A 13,569-nucleotide genomic window follows, 5' to 3' on the forward strand; every position below is an offset into this window, starting at 1 on the left:
GCCTCTGCTAACTTTAAACAGGCATTTATATTAATCCAAATATTAAAAATTATATTAATCCCAATACAAAATATATTCCCACATCTGCCTATCTTTCATTAGGAAGTATAGAGTGTACATCTGGCCTGATAAACATTCCAAAGTGCCGATCCAGATAAACAGCATGGATGCATTCATAAACCTGGCAGAGTCCCAGTTCCAAGTGGTTTTGTATTATGAAAAGTATAAAATGTTTAGGTAGATTTTGCTTCTACACTTACATACATTAAAAAGATGGTCTTTAAAAATGTTTATTTTGTGAGGCAATAGGAGAAAAAAAATTTATCTCCAAATATTGATGTTACATGTTTTGACCAACAATGCTCTATTATTATATTGATCTTATCAAAAAATAACTCTAATCTAAAACATAATGAAAATGAAATGAAATGAAAATATGTAGGACACTGAGAAAATCTAGTCTCTGCTTCTGTTGAAATTCAGCCTCTGTTATGTACCTGTTTTCAGACAGAGGAAGTAAATTCACAGTATTACAAAGACTCTACTATCTTCTTATATAATTTTAAAATTTGGAGAATGTTTCCAGAAATTTCCCAGGTGGCTTCAATCATGATGAAAGTTTCTCTAACTATATTGAGAGAGAGAGAGAGAAAAAAAGAGACTACATAATATAAGAAACCTAATCTAATCTAACCAGGCCAAGTATAAGAATAAAAATGGATTTTAACTACACTAAAAATGAAAACAAAAGTTATGATTTTACCAGATCATCCATCAAAACTGAGTAGACACACCAAGAGACCTAGGAACCAGAGACTTCATCAAGCTATAGGAAACACGGTCTGAGAAGTTTCTGGCAATTAATAGTGAGAATCTGGACTGGCTACTTGAGTGTTAGGGGATTTGCCAGCAGGCAGTAGGCAGAAAGATAAGCAAGCAGGCAGCCTGCCCACGTAATCAGCAATGTCCACTGGAGGGCAGCCAGGGGATGTTCTGGCAGGAAAACGGTGTTAGTGAAATCTGTTGACTGGTAATCAATAGAAGTACTAAAAGGCAATGCTCAACATGATGGAGGCTTGGCTTAAGGTAGTACCAAAGCAATTAAAGGGACTCAGTACTAAAATGTCTGCTCAGGGATGGGGAAATGACAAAGATCTAGTGAATTAACTAGAGTAAGAAGATAAAGCCTTTGCCAAGTATACAGCCAAGAGCCAGTTATTAGAAATAAGAGCAGAATCAGCATCAAAGGTGAACTTGAAGCTGATCAATAGAATCATTAACTGAGACAGTAAGAAACCCTCCAATAGAAAGGAGATTATTCCAGAGGGGGATATTGATTTGAGTCTGAGTTTTAAAATTAAGCGTCCCCAAATGAGGGACCTTGACAGATGAAAGATCAAGAAACCAGGTCATTTATTACTATCTTCTGCAAAATTAAGATGAAGTATGATGATTCTTAGAATACGATTGTAATGTAAGCCAGGGTGCACTGAAAACAATGGTATCATTAGGTATATTGCACACAATAGTACTTTCCTATTTAATTCCCTACTGAAAAGTTTTCCTGCTGCATAATAAGAAAAATTTCCATTATTCAGCACCTAGGAGTCTGTTCCAGTCAGGGTTCTTTTTTTAAGGCAACAGAAGCTTACTCAAAGTAACTTCAGCCGAATGTAAATTTATTGGAAGAATAGCTGCAGCTTACAGAATCAATAGGAAAGCTTAAGAACCAAGCTCAGAAGATGACTAGAAAACAAAGGGATCTGAGTAATGGAGACACAATCAACGCCATGCTACAGAAACTGCCAGGATATGATACTAACTTGGCATCATTTTCCCAGACTTAGATGTTGTCAGCATGTCATCAAGGGCGTGACTAAATTCTCAACCACCCTTCCATCACCACACCATCTCCTTAGATTCAAATTCCTGAAGGGGAGTACATGATTGGCTAAAAGTAAAGCAGGCTTACACTCCAGCTTCCAGAAGGTGGTTTTCCTCTTACCCACTCTCAGTCTCAGACAACCACCAGTCTGTTCTTGGTCATTATAGATTACTTTGATGTTTTCTGGAATTTCATATAAATGAAATCTTTTTATAAATGAAACTCTTTTCCATGGCTCCTTTTGCACAGCATAATGTCTTTTAAAACTTTCCGTGTTGTTGCATGTACTGGTAATTTCTTCCCTTTTATTGATGAGTAGAATTCCATAAACACAAAAATTTGATTATTTATTCACCGACTGATGGGCTTTGAGTTGCTTCCAGATTTTTGCTAATATGAAAAAAAGCTGCTATAAACATTCATACAGAAATATTTGTGTGGACATATGTCTTAATTTCTCTTGGGTCAAAAACTTGGAGTGCAACGGCTGGATTATATGGTAAAGGGTATTTCTGACTTTGTGAGAAACTGCCAAGCTATTTTCCAAAGTGGTTATGCTCTTGGTATTCCCATTGGCAATACATGAGGGTTGCAATTGCTCCACATACTAACACTAGGTCTATTCTATCTCTTTAATTAGCCATTCCAGTGGGTGTGTAGTAATAATTTGTTGTGGTTTTCATTTGCATTTCTCTGATGACTAATGACCCTGGTGGTCTTCTCTTCTGTTTATTGGTCCATTTGTATATTTTCCCTCGTGTAGTGTCCCTTCAATCTGCCTGGGCCAGATTGCATTTTCCATAAACAGCCACAACAGTATCTTCTATCCCACATGATTTTCTTACATTGTGATTGTAACACACGGACCAGCAAGCAATAAGGTCTATATGTCCCTCTTCTTTGAATTTGGGCAATCTTGTAACTTCTCGGGATATGTCATTAAAGTTCACAGAAGATGATACCATTTCCACCTAGTTCTCTCGGGATGCTTGCTCTTGGAATTCAGTCACCACGCAGTGAGGAAACAAAGAATCACATGAAGAAGCCCCGTGTAGGAGCTCTGGTGAAGAGCCCCTTCTGAGGTCCCAGGCAAAAGCCACCATTAAACACCAGACTAGTGAATGAATAAACTTTAGATGATTCCAGCCTCCAGCTGTGGATTTATCTTGCAAGTAAGGTCTCTGACATTATAGAAGAGAGACATGCTGACCCTAAGGAGCCCTTTCCAAATCCCTGCACCTCAGAATCCATGACCATAATAAAATAGTTGTCACTTTGCACCATGAACTTTAGGATGGTTTTCTATGCAGTAATATTCAATACATAAGTAAAACACAGGCTTTGAGATGCCACCAAGTATTTAAAGAGTCCGTGAATAAAGATGTAAAAAAAAAAAAAAAAAAAAAAAAGAGTCCGTGAAGAGAAACACAGTTTAGATTGATTTTTTTCTTTTTCTAAAAGGCATTTTTTGTTTCTTAGTATATAGGTACAATTAAATCTTTGAGAATCTGAGATTTTCCCTAAAGTTTGACCATGTTAAATATATACATATACATAATTTTTATATAGAACTCTCACTTCAAGTGTTACTTGGCCATTATTCTGTCATTATCATTTGTTTCATCGACTTTCAGAATGCTGATAAAGTTCAAGTAGACGCCTATTATGAGGTGATGAAACGTAAATGTCACTAGTATTTATTGATTTCTCATAAACTTTTTCACAGCTCTGATTTTCCTATAGTCACATTTGTAGGTGTGGAAGAACAGAACAAGAAAACCAAATCAAACAAACAAGAAACATGCTGAATTTTATTTTTATTAACTCAGAACAGATGCCAAGGTAATGGGAGCCCCAAATCACTACTCATCTAGGCAGGTCAGCACACAACCATAATTACCTCAGTAATTCAGGGTTACACATGTGCTTGTATTCAAAATCCAGGACAGTAAGATTAAGAAGATGTATATTTGGATATATTTAGGTTGGCTTAAAATAGCTTGATAACCATGGATTAATGGATATGAGTTCAGCTAATCAGCATCTCTAAACTTATCATCACATATCTGAATAGTCTTGTATTTTTCCACTAAAGTTTTATGAACTTTAGTTAGAAGTAGATACCTTCTGAGTATTTGCATAGGATAAAGTGCTGGAGATAACGAGTTAAGACAAACTTTCATCCTTCAAAAATCTCAAAATAGTGAAATGATACATTTTTCTTTTGCCTAAATTTTATTTGCAATCACTAAGAGGTTTAGCATACTTTTCAGAATAAAACTTTTTTTTGAAAAGTCAATGTATGTGATCCACATTAAAATTATAATGTTACAAATTTATAAACTAATGTATTTGCAGTTACTTGCTTAAATATAGAATGCACTGTCCATTTTAGAACTTTATATATAAATTATTATGTAGGGGCTTCCCTGGTGGCGCAGTGGTTGGGAGTCCGCCTGCCGATGCAGGGGACACGGGTTCGTGCCCCGGTCCGGGAAGATCCCACATGCCGCGGAGCGGCTAGGCCCGTGAGCCATGGCCGCTGAGCCTGCGCGTCCGGAGCCTGAGCTCCGCAACGGGAGAGGCCACAACAGTGAGAGGCCCGCGTACCGCCAAAAAAAAAAAAAAAAAAAAATTATTATGTAGTAAGACAGTCTAGTTATGCATTTACACATCCTTCCTCTTTTTCATGAATTCACCAACTACAATTATCTTTAATGAGATGATACAACTTTTTCTCAAATGACACTGGTCAATAAAAACACTGATAATATATTAAAAAGATATATAACATATACAAAGTAAAGCTGACATTTGAGTTAATATGAAATATTTGAAATATGAAAATAGTTTTAGCTCAGAGTTAAAAAACAGAGAATATCTCATTATGTATCAGAATATATGTATAATTAGGAATATTATAATAGTTTCTAATGAGACTACTATGTGTCCATTTCATTCCTTTATTAATTGCTTGTAGAGTTCCTCTATTTTTTTGGAGAACTTAATCCCAGCTTACCCAAAAGGTAAACTAAATGTTTAGAGCAGCAGAAAAATATACACAGTGATTTTGGTTAGTGTTCTATTAAGAATTTTCAATAAAACACCAACTTTGTAATCAAAGGAAAAAGCAGAACTCTGTTATACTTGCTTACACTTGTTTTAGGGCTTAATGCATTTTTTAATACATTATTTAATACATTATTACATATTAAGGGTGTACCATTAACTTTTTAGTATGTGGGCCTTCTCATTACTTTAATCTGATCAAGATGGAGCTTTACGAAATCACAATTTCATGACATTATGATGTTTTCGGATTTGTTTTTAGATCTACTAGAAAAAGAAATGTGATGAAAAATGGTAATATTTTATAATCTAATTCTGAAGATAAAAATAAAATTCTTAGCACTGTGTTTGTTCCCAATCACATACATGGCTTCTCCTCTGAATCCTTCAGGTTTTACTTTGAGTTGAATAGATGGCAAATTGGAAAAGGTTTATTTCAATCTTTCCATTATCCTGTTTGTGGCAATTGATGCATTCTAAGATATATAATCTTTTAAAAATAGCCCTTTAAGCTTTATTTTTTGTGTCCCATTTAATTGTTCTTCAGCACCTAAATACTGACCAGTAAATCCAGGAATGAGAAACTAGGGAACTAGTGATGGGTCATGTGACTTTGATGAATGAGGGCTTAGGAGCCCAGATATAAACTGTCAACTTCTCATATATTGGCAAAATAAGTTTTGTAAATGAAAACCAATACTCTGAACTTTATATACCAAAGGCTTCTCCTGCCTGGGCTATGAAATGTTCCTTCATGTACCATACTTGATTTAAAAACTTAAATATATAAAGCATCCAGGCAGGATTTTTCATTCCTCAAATTTTGAGGGTGCTTATTAACTCTATGGATAAGGTCCAGGTTGCTTGGACCAAAAGATAAATTTGTCTTATTTCTAAATATCTGCTCATTTATTATCACAAAGCAAAGGTCCACTGGCTTAACAGACAAGCATACCATTTAAATACATATTCAAAATTTATTCTCCAAATGCAACATTGATGGTCTCTGGTCAATATTTCTTTACGTGACCACACTGTGAAAACAACTTATAAAATTTGTGCTGTTTTTATTTAATTTTAAATTTGTTTAAATTAAGTGACACACACATATATCTTGTAAAAACGAAAACTTTATATATGAGAAAAATTGCCTCGATCTCATCAAAATTCCAGTCCTCTCCCCAAAGTATCTACTGCTATCAATTTGGTATTTATACTTTTAGATCTCTTTCTAGAGACTTAAATACATTTATTAAAATAGCTATAAGACAAATAGGTTTTTTACATTTTACAGGAAAATTAAATAATATGATTTATGTCAATCTGCAATTTTTCCCATTCAATTTGTATTGAAGCTATTGATATTCTGTAGTATGAAATATATCTCATTTATGTACAGGGGTACAGTGATCCAAGATATCTAAATGTAAGTCTTTAGCAACTTCTATGCTAGTTGTCATTTAAGTAGTTTATTGTTTTAAGCTTTTAGAAAAATACTGTTAGGAAGATTCTTGTATATGCCGCTTGGTGCACTTGTACAATGATTTCTTTAAGATAATATTATGTGCCAAGCACTGTGTTATGTGAGAAAGGTGTTATTATTATCTTTTCATTGCACTGAAGGTAAAAAGTGACTTGTCTAAGTTCACACAGCTAGTAAGTGCTAGATCTGGGAGTTTCACACATCCTTTTTAGCATCAGGATCAGTGTTCTTAATAACTACTCTCTATTCCTTGCTTTTAAACAAAATAACTACTGGCTCAAACTGTATTCACATTTAAATTTTAATATATGCTGTCCATTTGCCTCCAGAAAGGCAACAGCCATTTACATCTACACTAAGAGGGACATTTTTATTGATATTTCCCTGGCATATCCTTCCAAAGGTGGAAATTGTTTGTTTGTTTGCTCTTAGAAGGAAACAATGTAAATATTTTAATAAAAACAATCCCACAGCATTTACTGTCATCTGGTAATAACATAAAGGTGAGCAAAACAATATGAATAAATGCCTTAACTACACTTCTAACAAAGGACACCTAAAAAAACTGTATTGCCTTCTCAACAATTTCTCACTTCATTGATCATTTCTAGTTGAAGACACTTTGGAGCAGAGTAATGTTATCTCCTTTTAGCATGATCCGACTCAGCTGTTTTCTTGACTTTGTCTTAGAATGAATCTCTTCTGCATCATCTAATACGAGGTTCACATACCCATCAAAACCAATGATACAGCCCTCTATCCGCATATTCACTTGCTCATAAAGCCACACCTGAATCCGAGATCTAATTTGCAAGTATCTGAAGATGAGATTGATGGGCTGCACCATCACCTTCTGCACCTTCTGCACCTTCTGGCCCTGGCCCCGGTACGCCATGGTGGAAGCTCACAAAGACCTCACTATCCTGCACACCCTAGAAATTGGTTTTAAGTAAAACAGTAACGGAGAACTCAATATAGATCTTCAGTTACTGATGATGATTAGAACCTGTGCCTTAACGCTATTGTGAGAGAAGGCTGAGTAGGTATTGCCTCTGGAGGAACAGATTGTAGTGTCCTATAAAGCGAACAGGAATGCGTTCATTCTCACCCACCACACATCTCTTTAACTATGCTTTTCTGACTTTATAACAGTTTGAATAAACTATCCGGGTACTTCTGTATTCTCATTTGTCCTGCTTCTGGTACAGAAAATAGAAGGATGAGCAGTCTCTCACTGACTGAAAAGATAATTCTGTTGTCACAGATGTATATATTTTGTTGTAATATATATGTGAGTGACTGTAACAGAAAACTGGATCCACTTCCTAATTACTGTCAGAAATAATGGTTCCTGATTAACTATCCCTAAATCAAAACCACCATTCTGGTTAGATGCCCTCCATCATTTCACTAGCTCATAGAAAAAGTCTATTAAAAAAATTTTTTTTAAAAAAGGAGCAACTTAGTTACCTAGTAATATATATTGCCCATGGTTAAAATATCCTTGGGTGTTTGACGTTTTCTGAATGGTAGAGTTTGGCGTTTTGTTATTTGGAAATAAATCATTTGTACTCCTGCTATAAAAGAAATCTCGGTTAAAAACCTAAGTTAAAATTTAACCTATCAGCTTAAGATAAAAATTTAACCAAACAGTAATGATGCTTTTCTCCTCTTTTTCTATTTACTGAATCACTCTGTATAACAGAGGTTATATTTCCTTGAATAATAACTAATATAAAATTATATAATCCCAGTGCTTTATTTGAATGGTTCATTTTGACTGATTCACTTTTAAGTTTTTTTTGTTTTTATTCTGAATTTCTTTTTTAAGTTAAACTGCTAAGCTATACTTTTATACACAGTTTTTCATTTTTAACCTTTTTGTCAAATGTATGGGCATAGTTTTCCATGGTATTCTTAATATTTTAAATGTCCATTATATCTCAGGTTACTAATTCTTCCGTGGGTTGAGCCATTCGTCTGGCTCTTTTATATAGCTTCTATTTCTTTGCTGATAATTTCTTTGTTTCATTTGTTTTAAGCATTGCTCATTGAAGCATTTTTAATGATAACGGCTTTAAAATCCTTGTGAGATACTGCCTACATCTGAGCCATCTTGGCACCAGCATCTACCTTTTATCATTCAGGTGGTAATTTTACTGGTTCTTGGTGTGACTAGTGATTAGCAATTGTATCCTGGATATTTTGACTATTATGTTAGGAGATTCTGGGTCCTATTTAAGTCTTCGATTTTAGCAGGTAGTCACCCTGTGTAGGTTTAGCCTGTAGGTCTTGACCTACTTTTGAGGGTTGTGGATCCAATGACAACTTAATTTTCAGAACCTCTGCAGTGCACCTTTGCAGTGCTATTCTAATCGACTCCTTTTATGAAGTATACCACTAAGATATCACTCTGAAAACCTGGGTGTTATTCCACATTACAGTTCAGTCCTTGATCCCTTAGGTGTGATAATTTGGGTCATTTTCACACGTGGGTTGCTCAAGGATCTGCCCAGGGCTTCCTCTGTAAGTTTAAAGAATCTCTTTCTCCTGCTTCTTCCTCTCTTCGAGATTCTCCAACTCTCTAGTTAAGAAGGTGAAGGGCTCCCCCTGCCACCACCAGGAGAACAGTGTGAAGTCCAGACTCCTCACTCAGTCTCCACTGACCCCACAGGGGAAGGGAGTCGGGAGGGGCACTCATGGTGTTTGCTTGGGGTTGGGCAATTATTTGTCAAAAAATTTCTATCATCCTAGGCTGCCCCTTTCCTCACATTTTGGCTGAGAAATCAGGTTTTTCTTTGGGCTTTTTCGGGTATGTGCCCGTTTGGTGTTCCATATTACACATTAATCCAATGCCCAGTCAGGATATATAAAATATTTATTTAAAGAAAAGATAAGAAAAAGTAAGAAAAGAAAAAAACAGAGAACTTGCCATCATGTCATTCCTCAAGACCAGAGATTCCCCACCCAGTATGCTCTCTTCTTTCCACCTTTCAGAGTCCTCTTACGATTGTCTGTTATAATTAGTCCAGGGTCTTCAGCTGTATTTATCAGGGAGGAGCAGAGAGAAATGAGTCTATTCCATTCTATCTGTAACCAGTAGCCCAGTACATAACCTTTTGAGTCGTGTTTTTTCACTTAGCATAAGGCTTTTGAGTTTCATTCATGTTGTAGTAAGTCTAGCTTCAGGTTCAAAAATTAATAATTTAAACCTCTGTGGCGTAAGACCACTCTCTTATTGTTGTATTTTTGTTCTTTACTCTTTGCTGATACTTTGGGAGTAGACTTTTTTTTTTGAGATTGGCTTTAAATTGCAAAAATATTTGAGTTTTTTTGAATATATTTCATCTGACACTTCTATGTGCTTGTAATTGCTAGTGGTGGGGGTAGATGGGGGTCAAAGCAGATTTGCATCAGTTCAATCTGCTAAGATTGTAAGCTGCATCCAATCCTCTTTGTAATAAAGCAAAATATACATAAATAAGCAATTTAAAATATGTAGTTTGAGGTACACAACCCCTGCAGTACACACTGTAGCATGTCTGTAGTATCAGACAACTAAAAGACGACAGACATTATCCGTCACTGTTTGAAGTCTGAAGATGAAGACAATTTGTGAATACTAAGGTTTGTTCAGTGGCTTAGATAAAAGAGACTGGTAATAATAGTTTTGTATTAAAACATGTATAATATTGCAAACTAATATTTAAGCCATTTGAAATAGAAATATGATTCTTGTTAATATACTCACATCCAGATACTTGCATTTGGATATTCCAGTAAAATTAACAGTGTTGGCTTATACTCAAACATCCACATTTGGAAGAATTCAGTTTCTCAAGCCAAATAGTTTAGCTATTTCCCAGTTATTTATTCAGGAAGATGATATAATAAGTGAGCATATTTCAAAAGCAACATCTTTGGGGGGGTTTGGAAAAGTGTGTGTGCACGTGTTTTCACATGCCTATATTTTTTGCATATTATATAATGTATTTAAAGTGCTTAGTACAGCACTTTTTCTTCTAGATTATTATGATGATAGTATAAAAATAGCAATTGATCTATTTACTACAACAGCTCTTCCTAAGAGCGAGTTTAGATTTTGAATGAGAAATTATCAAGTAACTATGCTTCCAGAATGATATCCTGTGATTCTATAATCACTGATCACTAAAATGCCTTTCCGTACAAACCATCTCCAAGGAGTGGGTTTGGGGTATGGGAAAAGCACATGTGTTAGAGTTCTAGGTAACTATCTGACATATAACTAACTCCCAGGGAAAAAAGAAGAGGGAGGAAGAAGAAAATGAAGTGTTAAGACATAGCCTACAATCACGTTTCTTACAACAGTTGTCTCTATACAGCTACAATGCCTAAGCCCTAAGATACATATTCCAAAAATTTTATATTTTAGAAAGTTTTACTTTCCTACCATCTTCTTTGCCACCAGCAGCTATTGCATGTCATGACTTAACTCTAACAATTTAGGTGAGCAAATTCTAAATTTTATATCAAGGCCGAGAACAGGTAGTTTTGTTAAAATAGTTTCCCATTGGCACTCACATACAGTCTATATTTATTCTTTTTCTTTTTTTTGGTGAGAAAAACTAGATAGATACATAGATAGATGGATAGATAGATAGATAGATAGATAGATGTAGATAGATAGAAGATAGATAGATAGATAGGGAGTATTATTTACAAAAGCCCTATATGGTCACACAAGTTTTAAATTTTTTTCATCACATACCTGCACACATGTTAAATCACCCCCCTCACCACACACACACATAACCAGAGTATGAAGAAACGACAAAATTCTATTTTAAAAGTATTCTATTAGAAGGTATTCGTTTTCCTCAGGTTTGCTCCAATCGTTTTCTACATATTACCAAATCAGCACTTTGTAACCCCATTAAATTAATTTTGCTAAATCAAAATCAACATTTTGTGAAACTTTAAAAGGTTTTAGTAAGTGGAATATTTTTGCAAATTCTTATAAAATATCTATTATAAGTATATAATATGAATAGATATTATGAACATTTTAATTGCCTAAAATATAATTTACTAGATTCTCTGATCTTTTTTCTTCCCCCCATTACTTATGCTCACACTGCTATGCACATATTCCCCTCCTATTGAAAACATAAAAGTCCACGCAAAACATCATTTCATTTATTAAGCTTTACCTAATCACTTCCCTAAGAATATAGCACCCATCTCCCTGTTTCCATAGTAATTTCTTCTTGTTGCTCTTGAAGTTATTGATTTTCTGATTGGCTGTCCCCCACTACGTTGTGATCTGCCTGCTGGTAAGTACATTTTCTCCTTTGTATCTTCAAAACCTTACATAGTGCCACACAGAGTAGGTGTTCAGTAAATTTCTCAACAAACTCTAATATTTCAATATTAATGCAAATTCAAAAATGCTAACACACATATACAGGCATTATATATGATTAGGAAAAATAAAGCCCTCTATTTCATCTTCCCCAGTTCTTTATAAGCAGCTTATGTTTGAATGGGAATATTTTCCTAGACTTCTAAAACAAATGAGATTTTATTTTATTTTATTTTTTAAATTTATTTATTTATTTTTGGCTGCATTGGGTCTTCGTTGCTGTGCGTAGGCTTTCTCTAGTTGAGGCGAGCAGGGGCTACTCTTCGTTATGGTGCGCGGGCTTCTCATTGCAGTGGCTTCTCTTGTTGAGGAGCACGGGTTCTAGGGTGTGCAGGCTTCATAGTTGTGGCATGCAAGCTCAGTAGTTGTGGCACGCGGGCTCAGCTGCTCTGCGTCATGTGGGATCTTCCCGGACCAGGGATCGAATCCGTGTCCCCTGCATTGGCAGGAGGATTCTTAACCACTGCACCACCAGGGAAGTCCACAAATGAGATTTTAATTATACATGATAGCAGACTATTATGTGAAGGGATTTTCATTTCACTGACTTTATTCTTTCCTTATCTTAATGGGATATTTTTGAGAAATTTATTTTCCCTTTACCTATGACTAAAATGTTATTTTAAAGTCATATTAGCTCTACCTCACAAACTTGGATGTATGAAAGACATTTATGGGCATCCTTTGAGGTGGTGCAAATTAGATGTATAATTTTATAATACTGAAGCTAAAAATTTCAAAGTACTCGTAACCTGACATTAAGGTATCATTATTCTAAGATTTAAATTTTACATGAAGTTAGATTTTTGTGAAGTGAATGAAGGTAAGACAATTTAATGTTCTACTAATAGCTAGACAACAATGCTTCTCTTCCTTATAGCAGTCATTATGTTTGGAATACAACTTTGAGTTGTAATTTCATATATATTTTTAAATGAAGTATACAAAATATTGAGAAATTAGTTTGCAAATATTATATGGGATGTTCTATAAACACAAACTTTGACTCACAACTATTCTGTAATGTAGATACCATTTCACAGATGAGGAAACTGATGTCACAAAGATTAAACAGCTGGATATCTTTATCATAGGACATCTTTATTCTAAATTTTCTTAATATTTCTACTTCCTTTGTGAATTTTTTAAAAAGAGTTTAAATAGCTTCTGATTTCCCAATAAATAATAGTTAACTTAATAAATAGGCATACTTAACGTTCCATTTGTTATTGTTAATATTACTATAGCGATTATCAAAAATCGAAGCAAGCAAGGAAATGTAGTATATTAGCTGCTTCTAATATAAGGCCAGGAAGACTATAGCCGAAGTTATAAGATTTTAAAATATCACCATGGTATCACTAGCTGAATTCTGAAAACTATGGAACTAGTTTAAGCAGAGAGAGGCAGTGATTGTTGAGAGCAGAGATGCTGCAGCCAAAAGTCCTGGGTAAAAATTCTGCTCTTAAAAAAAAAAAATCTGTTTTAGCTCTTCCTAGCTTGTCAAGTTACTTGACCTTTCTCTGTTCCAATCTGTTGTGAGGATTAAGTGAGGACATATATATATAATTTAGAATGGTACGTGACACATAGTGAGCACTATTAACAAGCTGCTGTCTGTCATTTCCTTTTTATTTGACAAGCTTGAGTAGCTCACGCTCTGTTCTCCCTATTCCCATCATTATGGCTTTTAGAGAACACTGTACTTCTCCTTGCCAGTAATTTTCA

General features: G+C 34.9%; 1 protein-coding gene across 1 annotated transcript; it reads right to left on the bottom strand.

Moving 5' to 3' along the window:
- Window positions 1–7,044: 7,044 nt before the first annotated feature.
- LOC307180972 (small nuclear ribonucleoprotein E-like) lies at window positions 7,045–7,332 on the bottom strand (the record flags this gene model as incomplete). Its single annotated transcript, XM_079911665.1, has 1 exon — window positions 7,045–7,332. One exon carries the CDS (start codon window positions 7,330–7,332, stop codon window positions 7,045–7,047), a length of 288 nt encoding a protein of 95 aa, XP_079767791.1.
- Between the last annotated feature and the right edge of the window lie 6,237 nt (window positions 7,333–13,569).

Source organism: Stenella coeruleoalba, assembly GCF_951394435.1.
Source record: "Stenella coeruleoalba genome assembly, chromosome: X".
In the NCBI taxonomy this organism is placed as follows: domain Eukaryota; kingdom Metazoa; phylum Chordata; class Mammalia; order Artiodactyla; family Delphinidae; genus Stenella; species Stenella coeruleoalba.